A 22,070-nucleotide genomic window follows, 5' to 3' on the forward strand; every position below is an offset into this window, starting at 1 on the left:
GCTGCAGCCGTCAGCATGGTGCGCCACCATTGGTCAGTGACCGTCACCGGGTAACATCGCCTCCTCCTATTGGCTCCGCTTCCTGTAACGTGTCGTAAACACTGAGCTGCTTGTTCCGGGTCGTTTCTTCTGGATTTAAAGCTTTTTTTTAACTGAACTCGTTCTTTAAAATGAAGAAATAGAAACATTACGATCTGCTTCGAGTTGGTTTCAGACAAGAGGAGACAATGGAGGTGAGATAATAATAACATCTGTGTGAGTGTAACACACATGTAGGATAACGGGAGATGTGTCACACTGTCAAAGTTAAACTATAGAAGAATAAACACGTTTACAAGGTTTCACTGATAGTTTAATAGTTGTGTTGTGCTCCAGGTTGTGTTGTGTTTATTGTCAAGCTGCACTGGGACATAATGTTCTCTCCTGGTGCTTCGTAGGAAATGTGGAATACTCAGAATATTAAATGAGCTTTTTTAATGTGTTTCCTTTCTTGTAGCAGAATATTCAGAGCATTCCCATCGACATCCAGAGCAGTAAACTTCTGGGTAAGTTCAGAGACTCTGTGATGGAACAAGTAACTTCCTGTTCTGTGTCATATGTCAATGTCAAAAACACTAAATAAAACCTGATAACAACAATAGGAATATTAGAAAACAGATAGAAATATCAAGAACTATATATTATAATAATAGTACTGGGTACATCCTTCCTTTGCTCAGTTCCTTATCTATTGAAATGTTTGTTGTATTGATCAAAGAAGTAGTAAATTGAAGTGAGTGGTTATCTATTGTTACTTTATTGTGTAAAAATCATCTGTTTCCACTGCAATAATCAGAAGGTTCACTGGTGCAACAAGTACTTGATTTGTGTAAATACACTATGAGTAAAATTGCATGTAATCAACAAAATACAGCTATAAGATCAGATCATGGAGCTACTGATGCTAACTTAGCCAAATCTCTAGTTAATCCTTTAAGATAAATTAACACATTTGTTCAGAAAAGGTTAATAACTGTGTTGTTGTGCAGATTGGCTCCTGGACCGACGCCACTGTGACCTGAAATGGCAAAACGCAGTGAAAACCATCCGGGAGAAGATCAATGTTGCCATCCAGGACATGCCCGAGAACCAGGAGATCACACAGCTTCTGTCCGGCTCCTGTACGTCCATATGTATTAATATGTGTACTGTGTTTTTATTATGAAGTTCCTGTTGTTCCCTTTCCACCTCTTCCTCTGTGTTAATAATTATAAACGTATAAACTTTTCATCGACAGACATTCACTACTTCCACTGCTTGAGAATCGTGGAGATCCTCAGGGGAACAGAGGCTTCGTCTAAGAACATCTTCGGCAGATATTCATCTCAGAGGATGAAGGTGAGACGAGTCCCAGCAGCTTCTATCGACTGTCTCACACTACGTCGGCCATTTCTGATCAATAACTCAGACCCAGTTGTCTGGAAAGTTTTCTGTGACGTGCTCCTCTTCTCTTAAAACTACTAGAAACTTCAGGAAGTCTGGATTTAAATTGTGCTTTGTGTGTTTGTTGCATCAGGACTGGCAGGAGATTGTGTCTCTTTATGAAGCAGATAATGTCTATCTGGGTAAGTCTAATATTAAATAAAGGAAAAACCCATAATCTTATATATTTACTCACACGTGGCAGCATCTGCAGACAATGTTAGACTTATCATTTGTCCATATTTTAAAGGGTAGGAAGTAGGGTTGCAAAATTCCGGGAATATTCAAAGTTGGATACTTTCCATGGGAATTAACGGGAATATACGGGAATTAACGGGAATATACGGGAATTAACGGGAATAAACTGGAAATGTTGTGGGTAATTTATACTAACTGTATAAACCTTGTCATATACAGACATAAATATAAACATTTTGTTTTGTCATAGGCTGATTTGAGCCCTGAGGAAACTTTGGGCACTTGACTATATGCTTCTGCATCGTTGTGTCATTCTTAACATAGGTCTTTGCACAGTATTTGCAAATGTACACAGCCTTTCCTTCTACATTGGATGAGGTGAAATGTCTCCACACATGAGAGAGTGCACGTGGCATTGTTCTGTAGAATAAGATGAGAAAAAAGTTTGTAAAAAACACTAATGCAATGCCAGAGATATAAATAGTTAGCCAAACAATTGGAATCGTCTGTAAATATTTTTTACAATTGATGGATAAATGAATGGAAATAGGCTAGATGAACAGATGAACAATCCTCAATCAGCATGCTAATATATTTCCCCAGTAATATCATGGAAACTTACCTGACTAGTCCTTCACTCTACAGCAGGCCTCAATAGCCCTGCTGTAGAGTGAAGCATGCTGGGAGTTATCTGTGCATGTGATGGAAGAATGCACAGTGGAGGGTTGAAACTCAACGTTCCATACATCTTTAAAATAGAGTTTTGAATGATGTTTTAATTGCTCAGCGTTTAATTTGCGTATTTTTTCTCGTTTGTTCAAAATTCCCAAAATTTCCTGAGCTAAACTTTCCATGGAAATTTACCGGAAACTTTCCCTTTGCAACCCTAGTAGGAAGCTTATTTTAACTTAAGAAACACAATAATTGCATGTACATAACGTTATTTAATTATTTTATTTGCTTTGGACCAGCGGAGGTCGCCAGTCTGCTGAGTCGCAACGTGAGCTACGAAGGCCCGGCTCTCAGGAAGCAGTTGGCCAAAGCCCAGCAGCTGCAGCAGGAGCTGAGCCGACGGGAGGTGGAGTGTCAGAGCTCAGCGGCCGACCTGAGGGAACGATACTACGCTGCGTGCAAACAGTACGGCATCACCGTAAGTGCAAACACACGCCGGAGAATATTTACACACAAACACAGAGATTCTGCAATATATAGAACTAAACCTTCTGATGGTACATTTCCTTCTTCTGTCAGGGAGAGAATGTGGCTCGTGAGCTTCAGGCTCTGGTCAAAGATCTACCCGCCGTTCTTGAGGAAGTCGGGAAGGATTCGGGGAAATTGGAGGAGCAAATCCGACTCTACGCCACTTTCACAAACTTCGTATGCGAGTGGTGAGTAAATCGTGGAAATCTCGGTGTCTGTTTCTCTGCACGTCTGCTTCCTCTGTGAAACTCAGTCTTACATGAAAATATATTTTTATTTGACTACAATTGCATCAGAGAGCCCATAATGACTTTAAAAATAAAATTCTTTAATCAGTTGTAATTAGGGTTGCAAAATTCCGGGAATATTCAAAGTTGGAAACTTTCCATGGGAATTAACGGGAATTAACAGGAATAAACTGGAAATGTTGTGGGTAATTTATACTAACTGTATTTACCTTGTCATATACAGACATAAATATAAACATTTTGTTTTGTCACAGGCTGATTTGAGTCCTGAGGAAACTTTGGGCACTTGACTATATGCTTCTGCATCGTTGTGTCATTGTTAACATAGGTCTTTGCACAGTAGTTGCAAATGTACACAGCCTTTCCTTCTACATTGGATGAGGTGAAATGTCTCCACACATGAGAGAGTGCACGTGTCATTGTTCTGTAGAATAAGATGAGAAAAAAGTTTGTAAAAAAACACTAATGCAATGCCAGAGATATAAATAGTTAGCCAAACAATTGGAATCGTCTGTAAAAAATCAATAGATAAATGAATGGAAATAGGCTAGACGAACAGATGAACAATCCTCAATCAGCATGATAATATATTAGGAAACTTACCTGACTAGTCCTTCACTCTACAGCAGGCCTCAGTAGCCCTGCTGTAGAGTGAAGCATGCTGGGAGTTATCTGTGCATGTGATGGAAGAATGCACAGTGGAGGGTTGAAACTCAACGTTCCATACATCTTTAAAATAGAGTTTTGAATTATGTTTTTATTGCTCAGCGTTTAATTTGGGAATTTTTTTTTTGTTTTCAAAATTCCCAATATTCCCGAGCTTAACTTCCCATGGAAAGTTTCTGGCAAGTTTCCATAAATTTACCGGAAACTTTCCGCCCCTTTGCAACCCTAGTTGTAATAAATACGAATAGATTTCTTACTATTAATCCTCAAAGAAAACCCGTGGACAGTTTTATTTCCTGGATTTGAGCGCGCTTGTTTCTCGTAGGTCTGAACCGGTCCTGCCCATGCTGACGTTCGCCCAGACGAGAGGAAACACAACGTTCTACGAGTGGCGAACAGGGAAAGTCCCCACAGTTGTTGAGAGGCCGGTTGATGAGGCGGCTCCTTCTGGCTCAGCCACAGACGACATGGTTAGTTTCACCGACTCTATATCGAGTGTTAAACCGGATCATGTTACCAAAACCTCCCATGTCAGATCCAAGGTTAACAAAATCCCCTGTGTTACATTTTTACCTTCTTGATTCTTCTATAAGCTCCTTTTTATTATCCAGTTAAATGTTCTAGATTTCAGAGTTCGTACATTTGTAATTCAGCCTCAGGACTTGTGGCAGCTCAGTGATATTGACTTTTTTCTGTGTTTTGTTTTAAAACCGGTTTTAGATCGACTGGGGCGACTTTGGACAAGGAGCCGACTCCGCGGGGGTTAATTCTGGCATCGCTGTGGAGGATGGTATAGACTGGGGTATCAGCGTGGAGCCAAACTCTGAGGTATGACACCAATGTATGCAAGAACACAAATATCCCCGTCAGCTGCTCTATAACTGCTCTCGAGTAAAATGTCACAGTGAACACATGTGAGGGTGCAGCAGCAAAATGTCCAGAACGAGAAATTCAAATATCTGAGGTTGAAACCGAGGAGACGTACACGTGGTCTTCTGACTGCAGAGCCTCAAATGTCCTTCTCCCCCGACAGGACGCTGGGGCCGGCGGTATCGACTGGGGCGACAGTGAAGCAGCTCCGATAGAAATTGAGATCGTAGATGTGGGAACAGACTGTAAGTGTTTCTCTGTAGATCACCACACTCTCAGCTGTGGAAACGTGTGTTTGCTTAAAGACGAGTGTGTGATGATCTCGTAGGTCCAGAGGGCGTGGCCCGGGGGGAGGATGCTTCCAGTCTGCTGGAGAACTCCCAGTCACGCAGCCAGTTCATCGATGAGCTCATGGAGGTAAACACACCGGTGGTTTTGTGTCTAAATGAGTAAATGTGGGTCTGTCACATCCAAAAAGGGAGTGACACTGGTTTCACATGTGGCTGCAGCTGGAGGTGTTCCTCACCCAGCGCCTCAGTGAGATGGGAGAAGAGGGAGACGTGGTTTCCATGAGCCAGTTCCAGCTCGCTCCTTCCATCATCCAGAGCCAGACCCAGAAGCACGTCCGGGAGATGCTGTCCCAGGTGCAGGACCTTCTCCACCGGCTCACCACCCTCCGGATGCAGCACCTGTTCATGATCCAGGCCTCGCCCCGGTACTGTGGAGCACAATCTTTGCTCGACCTCTGCATTGTTTTCCACATCTGACGGTTCTCCTCTTGAACCTTGTGTGGGTGTAGGTATGTCGAGCGTGTGTCCGAGGTGCTGAGACAGAAGCTGAAGCAGGCAGAGATCCTGGTGCTGAAGGGAGCCACGATGGTGGAGAAGAGGCAGGAGGCGCTGGAGGAGCAGTCCAGGCTGGAGCCGCGTGTGGACCTGCTGGCCGGGTGCACCAGAGACCTCCAGAAACTGGTCTCTGATTTCTGTTTCACTTTGATTTACACTCACACACTCGGTGATTTCCCAGCTAATGAGAAAGTCGTGCAGCATTTTCAACATCTCAACACCGGTCATGAGATCACGTGTTAAACTAAAATATGCTGCTAATTAAGGAGTTACAGATAAATATAGATGTTATTAATTCAGTGGATGTTTAAACCCTGAATATTATCTCTGACTGTCGACTGTGTTTTGTTCTTGCAGATCGAAGCCGACGTTTCAAAGCGATACAACAACAGACCTGTGAACCTGATGGGCGTCAGTTTATAAAGAACGTCAAGACATTCACAACAAATATTTTGTCATGATCTTAAAGGAGAAATAAAAGTGGTATTTAATTTACAGTACTTTGTAGTTGTTGCTTATTTCACACATGTTGATGAACAGATTTAAAGCTTATTAAAAGAACAGATTTGAAACATTAATAAAAGCTACTGCACAATTATTAATATTGTTGATTTCATTTAGTTTTACACTGAAGATATTTTGGTTTCAGATCAAAATATGAATGAGACTAGAGTTTAACAACTTAGGATATTTCACCTTTATTTACCAGTGCACTTAAATCCTGGAACATGTGGCTGACAGAGGTTTCTTGTCGCCCAGGTTTCAACTGTTAAAAGTTTTGAAACGTATTTAACTCCTGTTTTAGTCACAAGCTTCACCTGTGCAGATGATATTTGTTGTCAAAAAAAATTGAAAGATCTGCCTGAGGAAGGAAAGGGACAACAGCAGCTGATGTCAGACGATATGAGAGCTGTGAGGAAAACCCCAAAACTAACCGGGAGTGACATCACCACAAAACTCCAATCACATGTCATGTTTTCACTGGGAACTGTTGAGTCTTGTTTAGTGCCTTGAGATAATATACTGTGTTGTGATTTGGTGATAAAATATCAAATCAAATTGAATAGAATAAGGCGAGAATCTCATATCACTGACAAAAATTAACAATGCTCTTATTTTGAAGGTCAATTGAATCCCCAGAATCTGTTTAATATTGACCTGGAAAGACACACGTTTAAGTTTTGATTACTTAACATGTTGTATGCTTAACACGTGTTTTAAAATACCTGTATATTCTGTCTACTTGTTTACATCGTGGATCAGAGAGAAACTCAATCCCCTCTGTGTCCTGTACATGTGGCAGAACTGACAATAAAGTTGACCTTTGACTTAAAATTTTTTTATGTGGTGAATATATTATTGACATGTAAATGAAATGACAAGTTAAAATGTGTTGAATTTAAACAAGTTATTTATTTATTCTTAGTTTGACCCATTTTTTTCCTTGTCTTACACATTAAAAATGACTTTTGACTAACACAGACATATTTACAGTGATTTTTGCTTGTTTTGCGATATGAATATACACATAACATAAACATACTTTTAGGTGAATACACATTCAAATGCAGTTATGAACTTGTATTTTCACATTTTCATAACCTGGATTTATGTTCAAATTTATTCCAACGATTTTAATTTATGTGTAGAAATTAAAAAGCATAGAAGATGTGACATAACTTCCTGTGAATGTACATTCATACGTATATGAATGTATAATGAATATTCTCTGTTTGACCCATTTATTTCCTTGTCTTACACATTTAAAATGACTTTGACCAACACAGATATATTAACAGTAGTTTTTGCTCGTTGTGCAATATGAATATGCACATAACATAAAAATACTTAGTACTTTTAGATGAAAACACATTTAAATGCAGTTCTGAACTTGTATTTTTCACATTTTCATGACCTGGATTTATGTTCTAATTTCTTCCAACGATTTTAATTTATGTGTAGAAATTAAAAAGCATAGAAGATGAGACATAACTTCTTGTGAATGGGTTTTCACATTTTATTGGTTTTTATTCTGAGGAACAGCTGATGGGAGCTGGAACACCAGAACATTCTACGCATGCGCAGTGTGGCAGCGTGTTTCGGTGTGAAGCGGCTAAGCTAGCCGGGCCAAGCTAACGATTCTGCAAGTCATGGTGGGCCACGCCGCGAGAGGAACCGGGCCACACGGAGAGGAGAACCGGGCCGAACCGAGCCAGCACCGGGCAGCTAGCCGGGTGTGAGCCGCCATGAAGACATCCCCCAGCTGTAAGTATGAAGTACCCGGAGCTTTCCCACTTACTTCCGGGGTGTCACGGAGCCGCGACCCCCGCGGACCCCGGCGGATGCTGCCCGGCGTCCGGTGGGTCCGAGCCGGCCCCAGGTCGCTCTCTGTCCGGGCCACTTTGTAAACTAGTTGGCTTGTCTCGGTAGTTAGCAGCGGAGGAGCTAACGATGCTAGCACCCGCGCGGTCCTCCAATAGGAATCCAGCGCTGCCCCGGGACCCCGCCCTTGCCGCGTCGCGATTGGCCGGAGCCGGCTGGAGTCATGTGTCGTCACCGCGCTCGGGGCCTGTGATTGGCTGACAGAACCGTCGCTCCGCTTTCTCCCCACTTGTTGCCAGGGAGATTGTGGATGAGGAGCCTGGCTGTCAAAAAAAAAAAACAACAACACAACAACACACACATCTGTAAAAAAGCGACGAACAAACATGGCGACACGTGTTGTGTATCTGCGCGGAGCTTCTGCGTGACGGGGAGGGGGGGTAGCGAGCACGCAAGCTAGCTAGCTAGCCGGGGAGCTAGCGTCGCCAGGCGGCGTGGAGGAGGAGGAGGGCGGAGCCGGAGACTCCCTCGTTCACCTTCAGCAGCGCCCACATGAAGTAGTGGAAGGGTGGGGTGAAGCCTGCGAGCTCTCCACCTCCTCCATGAAGAACCGGCCGACATCTCTGCTCCAGCCCCGGGAGGATGGAGCCACAGCCGGCTAGCTAGTCCTCGTTCCCCCCCTCTTTAACCCACATGTGCTAGCTGTAGGAAGGTAGGAGCTGACGTGTTGTGTGTGTGGTTGTGTGTGTGTCTGTTGTGTGTGTCTGTGGTTGTGGAAGTTGGCAGCAGAGTCAATGGTCAATGCAATGTCTTCTCTCACTTCCCAACCCCCCCCCCTGCAGGGACCAGAGGATGAGACCCTTATGAAGAAGAGGAGGAAACATCTGAGCACCACCTGGACTCCTGTGGGAACCTGGATCTGAAACTCCTGCAGAAGACCCCCCACCCCCCTTACTCCTCCTCCTCCTTCGCCGTTCACTTTCCACACGTCTCCGTCTCCATCTTCTAGTCCCAGCGCAGGAGGGTAGATCCAAGGAAGCCCCCCCCCCCTTTTTAGTTTTTTTTTTTTAGTTTTTACTTTCACCTTTTTGTGACTTTGTAAAGAAATGCTTTACCTGAAAAAGTACTTCACAGAGGGCCTGATTCAGTTCACCATCCTGCTGAGTCTCCTGGGGGTGCGGGTGGACCTTGACTCCTACCTGAGCAACCAGCTGCCCCCACTGAGGGAGATCATCCTGGGCCCCAGCGCCGCCTACACCCAGACGCAGTTTCACAACCTCCGCAACACGCTGGACGGCTATGGCATCCACCCGAAGAGCGTGGACCTGGACCGGTTCTTCACCACGCGGCGGCTGCTGAACCAGGTGCGCCAGCTGGATCGCCTCTCCGTGCCCAGCACCGAGCTCAACACGTGGCTAGTGCACCGGGACTCTGAGACGGTGGTGTCCGCCAGCAGCCAGTCCAGCGCCACCATCACCCTGGACAATGGGGCCGGCCTAGAGGACTCGGACAGCCCTGACGCCACCCCGGCCATGAGGGGAGGAAGCGGAGCGCCTGAATCCACCTACAACCTGAACGCAGCCGACAGCAGCCTGGGCGCCGTGGCCCCGGAGGGCGACCAGGAGCAGGGGACCAGGGCCGGCAACGACGACCTCACCAAAGAGGTACAGACCGCAGCCGGGCGGCGTCTGTGGCAAGGAGCCATCGTCCAACAGGGTTTTTATGGTGTAATTATTATGAAACAGACTCGGAGAAATTAAATGTCAGGTCGTTTTCAATCTAATCTCCTTCCAGGGAAACAGAAATCTGCTCTTTCCCCCGTTTTGCAACGACAACGACAAATTAAATCATCAATCTGATTTTGTTGTTTACCGCAAATCACAGTTTCGTCTTCGGTGTCATAAATCACAAGCCAAATTCCTTGAAGATTAGAAAAGTATGATCCAAGTTGCGGTGACAGTACAGACTCGTACGCTTCCTGGTCCACACCCCTGATCGCTCTATCAGTGTCAGATATTTTTAGTCAAACCAGTTGAGTCACATTCATAACAGCCGGTCACATTTAATGTTGTCGTCAGAGATTTGGAAAGCAAAAGGGTCGTCAGCTTTTAAACGAACGACACTAAAGAAACTACATCTGTGCTGGTTTCATATGAGCCTGCTACAATCGGAGACTTCTTTCTGATCACATGATTTACCAGCGTGTCCAAGTGTTTATGTCATGGTTGCATCATCTGACCATATTCCTGTTACATGATCTGATTCTCGCTCCTTCCAAAATTACCCGCCCGAATGAAGATGAAAAGCCAAATGAAAGATAAACAGCCTATGTGCTCTATTATTATCACAAATAAGAACACGTTGTCAGAAATAGGCCAAATGTGTTTGCTTTAACAGAATCTGCTCATGTGACCGACGCTTCTCTGTGCCGGGCCGATGGTTTCTCAATGGCTGTTTTGCGTTTCTCCAGGACATCGACTTGATTGACATCCTGTGGCGACAGGACATCGACCTCGGCGCGGGAAGAGAAGTGTTCAACTACAGCAACCGTCAGAAGGAGAGCGAGGAGGAGGAGAAGCCCAGCCCGCAGGAGAGCAAGGACAGGAACAAGGAGCAGGAGAGCTGGAGAAATGGAGTCAACCTCCAAGGAGCTCAGCCGGTGGACGGGGAGACTGGAGAGAGCATTCCAGAGCAGGTCTGTGGGTGAAGGGGAGTTTTCATATTCAAGGGCTTCGTCCGGTGGGAGGCGGCACAGTGAACTGCCTTATTGCACATAAAAACAAATGGGAGACTTGGGAGCTGCAGGCTGGTGATAAAATATACATTTGTCTGCTGAGAAAACGCGTTCTTACTCATGTGGAGATATTCCCAGATTGGTCGTTTGCGCCATTTGCCTAAAAAAAGAAAGTGTGTTGCTCAGATTGCCACAGAATCGCCTCGGTGAGTCTCAGAGAGTGAAAGTGAAAATTCAAGCTGGATGCAGCCTCACTTTTTATAGTTCTAATGACCGAACCAGCTGAGCTTCACTCTCTAGTTCTACCAGCGTCATGGTCTCACTGGGATCTGTTCACCGGACACAGTAACACACATGTAATCCTCAGGAAAACTCGATCCGTGCACACCCAGCGCTGGTATCTGTGGAATTCATGATATCTGTGCCATCAGTGAAGTTTCTTCAGATAAGGAATCACTTGTTCTCCTTTCGACACTGTGGCAGAACGGTCTGACTTGACCACAGTGAGTCAATACACTTAATATCGATGAACAATGCAAGTTATTAATAATGAGAGATTGTGATAATGTGTCTGTTCAGGACACTGAAGCCTTAAATCAGGACATAAAACAGGGATCAGCAACAAGACGCTCAGATATTTTCACACCAATCCAGTCATATTCTGCTTCTCAGGGTCATGGGCGTTACTGGAGCCAATCACCAGCTGGCACTGGGAAAGAGGCGGGGCTCTTATCCAAAACTGAACAGATATTTTAGTTTTCTCATCCCAGTTTCTCCTCCACCTCCTTTAGCAGCGCTCATAACTCTCAGCCGCACCTGTCTGCTCCTAATGCTCTTGTTTATCTGTTGTGCTAATGAGTCAATCAGGTGAGTTCAATGCTGATCCGAGCTTTAGACGAGCTGCAGTCACGTAACATTGTCCCTGGAACAAATGATCGGGAATTTTCCAGAAATAAACCAGGGGAGCGAAGAATAGCTGCTGTGCTCACAACACTTAAACTGTTATGTTGCTCATATCTCTGATGGTTATGGGCAAAGATAACTAGTTTATTTTTGGAACATTTTGTCTTTTGCTCGTCTGTGTTTCCTTTTAATTTGTTAAATACTCATGGCTCATTAGTAATAAGTCAACTGTGAAGGCTCAGTAATTTGTAAAACATTAGTAATCTATTTTAATGTTGTTTCTTAGCTCCCGGCGCTCGGCTCCCAGACGTCACTTTCTCTACAGGAATGTCTGAGGCTGTTGGAAGCCACTTTCCCTTTTGGAGAAGAATCTGAGGTAAAAACACAAGTTTAGTGTTTTTTATTTTTATGTGGAAAAACTACGTTAAACTTAGTTGTTTTTATTAATTCTAACTAGGGTTGCAAAATTCCGGGAATATTCAAAGAGGGAAACTTTCCATGGGAATTAACGTGAATAAACGTGAATATACGGGAATTAACGTGAATAAACGGGAATAAACTGGAAATGTTGTGGGTAATTTATACTAACTGTATTTACCTTGTCATATACAGACATAAATATAAACATTTTGTTGTGTCATAGGCTGATTTGAGTCCTGAGGAAACTTTGGGCACTTGACTATATGCTTCTGCATCGTTGTGTCATTCTTAACATAGGTCTTTGCACAGTATTTGCAAATGTACACAGCCTTTCCTTCTACATTGGATGAGGTGAAATGTCTCCACACATGAGAGAGTGCACGTGGCATTGTTCTGTAGAATAAGATGAGAAAAAAGTTTGTAAAAAAACACTAATGCAATGCCAGAGATATAAATAGTTAGCCAAACAATTGGAATCGTCTGTAAACATATTTTACAATTGATGGATAAATGAATGGAAATAGTCTAGATGAACAGATGAACAATCCTCAATCAGCATGATAATATATTTTCCCCAGTAATATCATGGAAACTTACCTGACTAGTCCTTCACTCTACAGCAGGCCTCAATAGCCCTGCTGTAGAGTGAAGGATGCTGGGAGTTATCTGTGCATGTGACAACCCTAATTCTAACCACATTTCCGATCAGTTTCCGGCCCCGGTTGTCGCTCCAGAAACAGCTGTGACCACCGATGAAGTTCCGTCGACGTCTCAGGCCGTTCCTCTGGCGCCGCAGCCCCCCCCAGCGGAGCCCCAGTTAGACCTGGAGCAGCAGTGGCAGGACATCATGGCCATCATGGAGCTACAGGTACGTCCCTTAGGTTTCAATCTTCAAATCAAAGTATCTTTCTGTCTTTATGGCAAATTGATCCAAAACAAGTGAATGATATTGATAACCTGCAACATGAGGGTGAAAGCTCGTGTCTGTTCTGAGTCCTAATTCATAGTCTCGTCTTTAAAAAGAGGGAAAACACTGATTCTATAGTATTTGTATGTTTCCATTAACAAACTGTTCTTGTCCGAAGGCGATGGAAGTGAACATCACTTCGCCTCAAACCGACTCCGTCAGCGTTGGTGGAACATCTGAGGCGACAGACTCCAACACGACAGGAAGCTTCGGACTCGCTCCTCGCCCGACGCCGGTGAACCAGGACGTCAGCCTCCACCAGGCCTCCCTCCCCAGCTGCAGCCAAGACTTCCCCCAGATTTTCGGCCCCCAGTTGGACACTGTTAGCATCCCCCCGAGAACCCCCATGCTCAGACTCGCTTCTAACAACTCCACCAACATCAACGCCACGTTCGGAGCCACCAACCTGACGGGGATCTTTCTCCCTCAGCACATAAACAGCTCCAGTAGCAACGTGACGTCCACGCCCATCCTGCCCGACCCCTTCAGCACCCTGCTGGAGGAGTCCATGCTGGATGAGATCAGCTTGTTGGACCTTGCCATGGAGGAGGGCTTCAGCCAGGCCCAAGCGTCCCAGCTGGAGGACGAGCTTGACTCAGATTCCGGTCTTTCCCTGGACTCCAGCCACAGCCCGGCGTCGCCGAGCAGCTCGGAGACGTCCTGCTCCTCTGCAGCTTCCTCCTCCTCAACGTCTGCCACCTTCTCCGAGGAAGGAGCTGTGGGGTACAGCACCGACTCTGAGGTGACCACTGTGGAGCCGGAGGAAGGTGCTGTGGGTGGTTACCAGCCCGGTTACAGTAAGCTCTGCCGTATGAGCTACCAGGACCCCTCCCAGTTCCACAGCCTCCCTCAGCTCGACAGCATCGGCCACAACCACACCTACAACCTGCCGCTCTCCTCTGCTTTCGACGAGCACCCGGAGCTCCCCATATCATCCGTGAAGAAATCTGTCCGCGACAAGTCGAGCTCAAAGCTTCAGCCCGCTCACGACCTGCTCGATAAGCACGCCAGCCGCGATGAGCGCCGAGCCCGCTCCATGAAAATCCCCTTCTCCAACGAAAAGATCATCAACCTGCCTGTGGAAGAGTTCAACGAGCTTCTCGCCAAGCACCACCTGAGCGAACCGCAGCTCGCCCTCATCCGGGACATCCGCAGGCGCGGCAAGAACAAGATGGCGGCCCAGAACTGCCGCAAGCGCAAACTGGACACCATCATTAACCTGGAGGACGGCGTCCAGGACCTGAGGCGCAACAAGGCGCGGCTGTTGAAGGAGAAGATGGAGTTCATTCGTTCCATCCGGCAGATGAAGCAGAAAATGCAAAGTCTGTACCAGGAGGTGTTCACTCAGCTTCGAGACGAGGAGGGCCGGCCCTATCCTCCCAGCGAGTACTCGCTGCAGTACAGCGCCGACGGCAGCGTGCTGATCATGCCCCGGTGCATGGCGGCGGCCGAGCAGAACCGTAAGCCGGAGAAAAAACAGAAGGACAAAAAGAAGTGAGGGGAAGAAACTGCTGTTTATTCTATCACTTTGCTAAATCAGTAAGAAAGATTTCTGCAGAAGCAAGAGAGATGTCCTTTTTTCCTTTAAGAAGATTCTGTTGAGTAGAAAAACGGCGTTGTTGACTACTCCTCCTGCGTTAGTTTCTCCCTTTTTATTCTGTTCCTGCATTTTTTTTCCTGTAAAAACTTCCACGCAGAGGAAGCTCTTCGTTTGAGTACTGATATTTCATTATTTGGACGGGGAGGGGGGGACGATAAGCGGGGAGAGGAGGAAAAGGAAAGGACATAAAAGGAGCTATGAGAAAATAATGTTTAGCTGCTCTTGATCCTATTTGCACCAAAACCACTAAGGATGAAGAAGATTGGTGTTGAGAGGAAGGAACCCAGTCGAGGAGGAGAAGCTATGCACTGAAGGTTTGAAAGGACTCGCAGGTCGCCTCCCACCCTGGAGACTTCTGGTGGTTTTCACTGAAGCTTTAATGTTGCAGGTCTTCAGGCAAAGAGCAGCGTGAGTGGTCGGAGTTTAGATACCAAAGGCTAAAGGAAGTCCGTCGTGTGTGAGGACGTCGGTAAATACTGTACAAGCTGAGGTTGTATGGGGCGTCTTGCTTGAGCTGAACACATTTGAAAACGCTCAAGCACTGCGCTCGTTATTCTGTAGATTCCCGGTTTCTCGAGTCGGTTTGCGAGCGGCGTGTTAGTCCAGCAGGACCTGAAGAGATCGGGTTTGACGGGAGGAAGTGGGATGTTGAGACGAGGGAGGTGTCGGAGGCTGAAGTGTTCCCGGGTTTGGCCACTGATTTCAAAGAGAGAAGCCCTGCAAGAGGAGGACATGTATGTTTTAGGGAGGAGGCACACTGCATTGCAAAATGTATCAACTTCCTTATGAATTATACATAGCACTGTAATTTGTCTTTTAAAAGGCTTGGCTATATGCATTTTGCCGTGTCTGTCGCTATTCCTTAAATACGGGAGCTGCGTTTAGGAAGGCTCTTATTAACTGTTCATAATCTGTAGTATAAGCAAGGTTATAGGTCTCGCCACATCAGCTTTACATAGAAGTCTACATCCTCTTTGTTGATTTGAAAGCTTTGCACAGAGCCTGTAATCATTGTCGAGGAGACGACGCTGCGAGGAGCCAGGAGTCACCTCCGACTCTCACAGCTCGAAAACTGGATTTATTTATTTCCTGCGATGCCTTTTTGAGCATTAACTTAAAACACTTGTTGCCGTGGTTTAGCGACATCCCTTTTATTTGCCAATTGAAAGCCACTTGAGGCGATTTCTTTTTAAACTGCTGTAAAGCCAAGTCGTTTGGCCGAGTCCTGTGTGTTTCAGTTTTTTTGTGTTGAACCCACAAAGTGAGCCAAGTTGTTGTGAGGTAAAAAAAAAATACTTTGAATGCGTGAAATGACGGCGTGTGTCGTTGCCACTTTGAGTCGAATGCCTTTTTAGATTTCACAATATCTCCATCTTCACCTTTAAGGTTTTGAGAAGCGCAGAAACGCGTTCTCAGAGTAGAAGTGCTATTACTTGTCTATTTGAATGTGTCATCACCCTCTGTGAAAACACAGTTTAAAAACAGGTCGGTCGTCGCCGCTGAGGTAGAAGTTAGACTAGAATATTTCACAAGAGGCCGAACAGAACACGCTACATTAAGATGATGTCCAAAAAATGTTTCTGAAAGAAAGAGAAATGTCCATTAAATGTGATTATCAGGCATGAAACTCCGGTTATCATTCACTTCAGTGTAACCCAGTGCAGCGCCAACTATTTAGTACTGCTACTACTTACTGCACTTTCTTTTCCGTCTGTCTCGTCCTGTAAATATTTCCATGTTTGTTTGTCCTGATTTTAAGACGTTGGTCAAATGTCTCCATCACAGTCTCACCCTCTGCTTTGAGTTTGGATGTAGTTTCCTGTTTTGAGATATTTGCTGGCAATCAAGAATTGTTTTTATTGATTAATAAAGTGTTTTTATTTTCACCAGTGAGTCGTGTGTTCTGGTTCCCAGTCAACGTCCCGGGTTCTGTGGAGCTTCAGGTGTTTAGAGATTAGATCTGAAACATCGAAGAAGCGTGAATAACCAGAGCTGGATAATAGAGCTGCAACAATCAAGACAGTTAATTGAACATTTGACGTTAACAGGTTCTTGAATGTGAAAATAAGTTATTTTTGTCTTGCATTTGAGTAAATGTTGTACTTTTAAGTGTTTGTTTATTAGAGCAAAACAAACTTAGAGCCCGACAGAATAATCAGTTGTTCAATTAAACAATCAGACGTTATGAGTCATTCACATATTTATCAGCATTTGTTTGCTGATATAAAAACTTATTTTACTAAATGAAGGCCAATGTTTTGACTGGGATACGTTGTTTGTTCATAGCAAATTGTAGTTTAACATCAATAATTTAAATGGTTAAAATGAACAGTGTTAACAAAGATGTTGGTTATGCAGGAAATATATTTAAGTATTTTTACATTTAACAAACATCCAAAAACATCTGAGCCGGGTCCTGAATAAGACTTCTGGTTGGTTGATGAGCTTTTTAATCTCTGGAGTTTTGATCTCAGATGAAAAACAATCCTCAGCTGCAGCTTCACTGGGTTGAAACTGGTTTTTACTATAAGTGACACGAGCAGGAAACAGCACAGTAACAAAAAGTGGTTTATTTTCAAAAAGTGAGAAGCAACACACAATGAAAAACACGACAGAGAGACTTCATCACCGAACACCTAACAAGTCCAAAGGTCACAGCTCAGAGGAAACGCTGTCACCCTCAAACAGCACCGGTGAACTGAGTAAATGGCACGATGATGAAATGAAAACGTCAGCGGAGAGCAGACTGAAATAGTCGGACAACTCGTTAAAACTCGGAACGGATACTGAGAATGAACACTGTCTTAATTCAGATGGATCTGAAGCTTATATACATGTAGATTATATCCAGATAAAAGTAGATGATACTACACCAAGAGACGAGTGAGTCCAGTGGTGCCTCACTTGTCTCTGCTCCCCCCCCTGTTGAAAGTACAATGAAATTCCCTTTCTTGGCCCTGTGTTAGTTCTTGTCCTCCTTCTTCTCGTCCTCGGTGGGATACGAGTGCCACGTGAGTCTCTCCTCGTAGAAGGCGATGACGACCTGCGGACACTTCACGTTGGCTTCCTTCGCCGGCACCAGGTCGGCCTCGTCGGAGTTTTTCCTGCACGAGCGACGAAGAAAAAGACAATTTAACTGATTCATCCTCTGGTTTCTTTCCAGTAGTTCTTCAACAGGTTGTTGCAGGCTTCACACAAACCATTTCATGAGGAACATGAGTTCTCCTGTGGAATCCGTGGCCCCGATGATCCTCTCCGGGTCCAGAGCTCGAGCGAAGCCCCGGAGCTTCTCTGGCTGAGGAGCAGGAAACAATACACAACTTGAAACCAATCGTAAAAAACAAATGAAAACCACACAATCATAGCTCTCGTGTTTCTAAGGCCAGTATCTGAATTTATAACAAATAGAGAAACACTACATTAATCATGGGAGTTTCAAAACTGCTGTAAAATGTAAAAACTGGTGGAACACACTGAGCTTTGACGAGTATCTTCGGAGCGACCTTGAGAAGAGGAATGTGTGTTATCTTGACTTTGTGCAGCTGTGGAAACTGAATCCAAATGTTCACATTCTGCAGTTCCTTCTAAATTCTGCCTTAAAGTTGCAAGAAGACATATTTTTATTTAACATCGTGTAGCTTAAAACAAACTAAATATCAAACCACCGCTTTGATGTGCAGGACAGAAGTTGTTTAGACGAGTCGGGACTTACGTCGTCTTTCTTCTTCTTGGATTTACTCTCGTCTCCTTCCGCCTCCCCCCCCGCCTTCCTCTTTCCATCGTGAGCGGTTTTCTGGGACTGCAGAAACTCTGCAATCAAATCTGGACAGTCCAGGTTATCGTCTGGCTCCCACGTGTTATCTTCTCTGCAGATATTACGCACACAGAACATACAGTATTCCTGCATTTAATTCATAATCTAGCCACCTGTTAAATGTGCTGGTATTTCAATGCATTATTTGCTACGATAACTTAAAGCATAAGTCATAAGTCAAACAGAAATATGTCAGAACCGATTAATGTATAAAAACTAGGGCTGGGCAAGTTAACTCGTTTTAATCGAGTTAACTCAAGTGATGAGTTAACTCGATTGTTTATCCGCCAATTATTTTCTTTTTTCCTGTTCTGCAGCAGTCAGCAACAGACTTTCACAAAATAAAAGCCTGACTTTCACAATAAAACAATAAATAATCAAACCTGAGTTAATGCGAGATAAAATAATTAATCGAGTTAACTCATCACTTGAGTTAACTCGATTGAAACGAGTTAACTTGCCCAGCCCTTATAAAAACAATTAGAACAACTCCCCCACTCACTCAGAGAAGCCTTTCCACTTGAGAAGATACTCCACTCTCCCTTTCATCACACGCCGATTCAGCACCTTTTCCACGACGTACTCTTCCTCCTCCTCCTCCTCAGCAGCAGCCACATCGTCTGGCTTCTTCTCCTTCTTCTCAGGCGAAGGCGCTTTGCTCACCTCTGGGGTAGAAACCGGAGAAATGAGCAGGTGGATTCTGCTCCTGAGGGAAATCCACTTTCTCAAACGACTGCTGAAGCATTGACACCGAATATTCTCTTTTTAAAAAAGTTATTTAAACTTTCTGGTTCACAGATGAATGGAAAACGACTTTTTCTGAGCTTAGAACCAAATGGATGACAAAAACGTGTTAGTTCAGATCACTGATCCATAGAAGTGTTGGAAAGTAAAGTGTAAAACCTTCTGTAGCAGCGGGACCATCGGGAGAGGGTTCTGTTTTCAGACTCATGCTCCTCAGGTGGACCTGGGGACCAGCAGGTTCCTGCTCGGCGTCACGTGGCGGCGAGATGATGGCGAGCGGGAGTCGATGTGGTCGAGAGGAGAGAACGGGATCGAAAAGACACAAGGGCGACAGAGTGAGGCAACACAGATCATCAGCAATCATTCAGATTTAACTAGTTGTATTTTCCAATTGGATTATATTGCTTCATAAAGTGTTTTTCCTTCGGAATAGTTTACGATTTAATTCCAGATTTCAATAGTTTTTCTGCTACTTACAGCCCAATAATCAATAACACTATTTTTGATAGCTTGTGATGACGTATACAAAGAAAAGTACTTTAAACTAGGGCTGCTGAATTAATTGAAATTTAATCGTGATTATGATTTTTTCCATAATCGAGCAGCCCTACTTTAAACATTGCAGAGACATTTCAGGGTGAAGTCAACAACCCGAAAAAATTGAGAATGAAATACGACAATATTGTATTCTTACTCCATTGCTCACTATGTGTATGATGATTCTCTCCGGGACATTATTAACATTATTAACCAAATAGTAAATGAAACGTTAACAAACTGAGACACAAGTTGAGTTTGCGATGAGATACGACAAAGAAAACAAATATTGTGGCTTGAAATATTAAATAATTTGTCATTTGATTTATCTGAAATGACCCAAGTGCCTTTAGTTCTGTAAATATTTCCATGTTTGTTTGTCCTGATTTTAAGACGTTGGTCAAATGTCTCCATCACAGTCTCACCCTCTGCTTTGAGTTTGGATGTAGTTTCCTGTTTTGAGATATTTGCTGGCAATCAAGAATAGTTTTTATTGATTAATAAAGTGTTTTTATTTTCACCAGTGAGTCGTGTGTTCTGGTTCCCAGTTGTCTCAGGTGTTTAGAGATTAGATCTGAAACCTCGAAGAAGCGTGAATAACCAGAGCTGGATAATAGAGCTGCAACAATCAAGACCGTTAATTGAACATTTGACGTTAACAGGTTCTTGAATGTGAAAAATAAGTTATTTTTGTCTTGCATTTGAGTAAAGTTTATACTTTTAAGTGTTTGTTTATTAGAACAAAACAAACTTAGAGCCCGACAGAATAATCAGTTCAATTAAACAATCAGCCGTTATGAGTCATTCACATATTTATCAGCAGTTGTTTGTTGATATAAAAACTTATTTTACTAAATGAATGCCAACGTTTTCTTTGACTGGGATACGTTGTTTGTTCATAGCAAATTGTAGTTTAACATTATCAATCATTTAAATGGTTAAAATGAACAGTGTTAACAAAGATGTTGGTTATGCAGGAAATATATTTAAGTATTTTTAAATTTTAAGCCAAGTTTAAGCAGACCCAAGTGCCATTAGTGTTACAGGTGTGTATCAGCTGGAGGGGGGGGGGTATTAAACACGGATCAGCTGTAAAGAGAGACCTGCACATGTGGCTTCAGTGCTTGTGACCCTTGCACATCTGGAACAGCCTGTGGTGGGTTTGAGGCCCAGTCATCAACCACGAAGCTTCACGTCACGTTGACGTCACGCAGAAAACGACGCGGGTTTGAACCCCCCCCCTCGGTGCAGCTAGCGTTAGCCTGCTAGCACAAACCCGGGGCACGACAAAGCCCCAGCTCGCTTTACGTGGAGCAGCGGTTTCCTCCATGTTGCTTTCCCCCCCTCGTTAGCAGCTAACACGTCACAAACCGGAACCAGTTCGGATACTGGTGATTATCGATCATCGCACAGATTCCACCTGATCTCAAACTGGGAGCTAACGTGCTCATTCAACCTGTGTCCCCGCCCCCCTTTTTCAAATGTGCACATGAAGCTAACTCCGCGTCGAGGAGGAGATCGAACCGAACTCACCTTCGATCACTGGGTTCGAGAGGAGGAGGTGCGAGAGGAGGAGGTGCGAGAGGAGGAGGTGCTCACACAACCAGGGCTTTGTCTCCGAGTTGTACGGTTTGTGATGAAAATGGTTCGATTCCGCCCCTTCGTGTGGAGCGAGAGGAGGGAAACAAAACAAGCGAATCCGCCGGGCAACACGGATTATAGAACATGTGGATGTGCTCACTCAGGCAGCCAGAGGGGGCGGTGCTGAGCCCGAGTGATGTGTAGATCTGTGATTTATGAGAGAGAGGAAACTAGGGACTGGATCCATGGAGCGGACTCACTCACTGGGACATAAATAACTGGGAATACTGTTATTAGGAAACACATATTTATCATCCACACTTCACCATATATTTAACTTTATGTTTTTCTATTTGCTTTTGCCAACGTCATGTCCCACTTTACTTTACTCTATAACATTTACATACAAACCACTGCAGTGAAAGTTTTTTGCCTTTTTATAAATATTTCTATTCTCTTGCGTGTGGATCAATAAAGTTTTATCCTATCTTATCTTTTGCATTAAATTTGTTTCTCTATACTCCTGTGGGCCATTACAGCATGTTGTATAATAATGGTGATATTACATTCTCTAAATCGTTAGACATCAACACAACATGTAGTTTAGTGTGTTTTGTGTATTTCTTTTCATTCATTTAAAAATGACATTTCCTCAAAACGACAGTTTTAGCAGATGAGGGCAGTTGTCAGAATCATCCTGAATCAGAATCAGAATCAGTAGTATTTTATTGCCAAGTACGTTCACACATACAAGGAATTTGCTCTGGTTATTGGTGCAAACAATGAACATAGAAACATAAAAACGCAATAAATACAACATACATAGGAGAGCAATAAAAAATAGGAAACCAGTATATATTTACTCACTGTTTACTTCTTATTTACTCACTTTTGTATAATATTTATACAAAGTAACATTTATTTTGACATAAACATTTCTGAATAAAAATACATAAAAGA

At 43.9% G+C, this 22,070-nt stretch overlaps 3 protein-coding genes across 3 annotated transcripts; 2 read left to right on the forward strand and 1 right to left on the reverse strand.

Annotated features, from left to right (window-relative positions):
* The first annotated feature begins 83 nt into the window (after positions 1-83).
* On the forward strand, positions 84-5,985 carry cdk5rap3 (CDK5 regulatory subunit associated protein 3). Its single transcript, XM_061094671.1, has 14 exons — positions 84-233; positions 497-545; positions 1,029-1,160; positions 1,277-1,377; positions 1,556-1,604; positions 2,631-2,809; positions 2,911-3,047; positions 4,099-4,243; positions 4,494-4,601; positions 4,807-4,888; positions 4,972-5,060; positions 5,153-5,358; positions 5,443-5,614; positions 5,846-5,985. Exons 1-14 carry the CDS (start codon positions 228-230, stop codon positions 5,909-5,911), a joined length of 1,521 nt encoding a protein of 506 aa, XP_060950654.1. The 5' UTR covers positions 84-227; the 3' UTR covers positions 5,912-5,985.
* A 2,887-nt stretch (positions 5,986-8,872) lies between these two features.
* nfe2l1b (nfe2 like bZIP transcription factor 1b) lies at positions 8,873-16,320 on the forward strand. The gene is made up of 5 exons (XM_061095593.1): positions 8,873-9,474; positions 10,281-10,505; positions 11,734-11,823; positions 12,577-12,735; positions 12,953-16,320. The coding sequence occupies exons 1-5, from the start codon at positions 8,917-8,919 to the stop codon at positions 14,330-14,332; spliced, it is 2,412 nt and encodes an 803-aa protein (XP_060951576.1). The 5' UTR covers positions 8,873-8,916; the 3' UTR covers positions 14,333-16,320.
* A 668-nt stretch (positions 16,321-16,988) lies between these two features.
* Positions 16,989-21,221, reverse strand: cbx1b (chromobox homolog 1b (HP1 beta homolog Drosophila)). Its single transcript, XM_061095595.1, has 6 exons — positions 21,063-21,221; positions 19,152-19,233; positions 18,751-18,913; positions 18,147-18,300; positions 17,635-17,729; positions 16,989-17,538 (listed from the first exon to the last, which is right to left on the reverse strand). The coding sequence occupies exons 2-6, from the start codon at positions 19,198-19,200 to the stop codon at positions 17,397-17,399; spliced, it is 603 nt and encodes a 200-aa protein (XP_060951578.1). The 5' UTR covers positions 19,201-19,233; positions 21,063-21,221; the 3' UTR covers positions 16,989-17,396.
* Between the last annotated feature and the right edge of the window lie 849 nt (positions 21,222-22,070).

This window comes from Limanda limanda, chromosome 21 (genome assembly GCF_963576545.1).
Source record: "Limanda limanda chromosome 21, fLimLim1.1, whole genome shotgun sequence".
In the NCBI taxonomy this organism is placed as follows: Eukaryota; Metazoa; Chordata; class Actinopteri; order Pleuronectiformes; family Pleuronectidae; genus Limanda; species Limanda limanda.

Excerpts from the sequence above, each read along its gene's own strand:
- cdk5rap3 (XM_061094671.1), top strand. Across the intron at positions 3,048-4,098 it reads ACAAACTTCGTATGCGAGTG|GTCTGAACCGGTCCTGCCCA; the intron begins GTGAGTAAATCG and ends TGTTTCTCGTAG. Across the intron at positions 4,889-4,971 it reads CGTAGATGTGGGAACAGACT|GTCCAGAGGGCGTGGCCCGG; the intron begins GTAAGTGTTTCT and ends ATGATCTCGTAG.
- nfe2l1b (XM_061095593.1), top strand. The coding sequence starts at position 8,917 with ATGCTTTACCTGAAAAAGTACTTCACAGAGGGCCTGATTCAGTTCACC. Across the intron at positions 11,824-12,576 it reads CTTTTGGAGAAGAATCTGAG|TTTCCGGCCCCGGTTGTCGC; the intron begins GTAAAAACACAA and ends ATTTCCGATCAG. Across the intron at positions 12,736-12,952 it reads TGGCCATCATGGAGCTACAG|GCGATGGAAGTGAACATCAC; the intron begins GTACGTCCCTTA and ends TCTTGTCCGAAG.
- cbx1b (XM_061095595.1), bottom strand. The coding sequence starts at position 19,200 with ATGAGTCTGAAAACAGAACCCTCTCCCGATGGTCCCGCTGCTACAGAA. Across the intron at positions 18,914-19,151 it reads TGGTCCCGCTGCTACAGAAG|AGGTGAGCAAAGCGCCTTCG; the intron begins GTTTTACACTTT and ends TTTCTACCCCAG. Across the intron at positions 18,301-18,750 it reads AAGTGGAAAGGCTTCTCTGA|AGAAGATAACACGTGGGAGC; the intron begins GTGAGTGGGGGA and ends TAATATCTGCAG.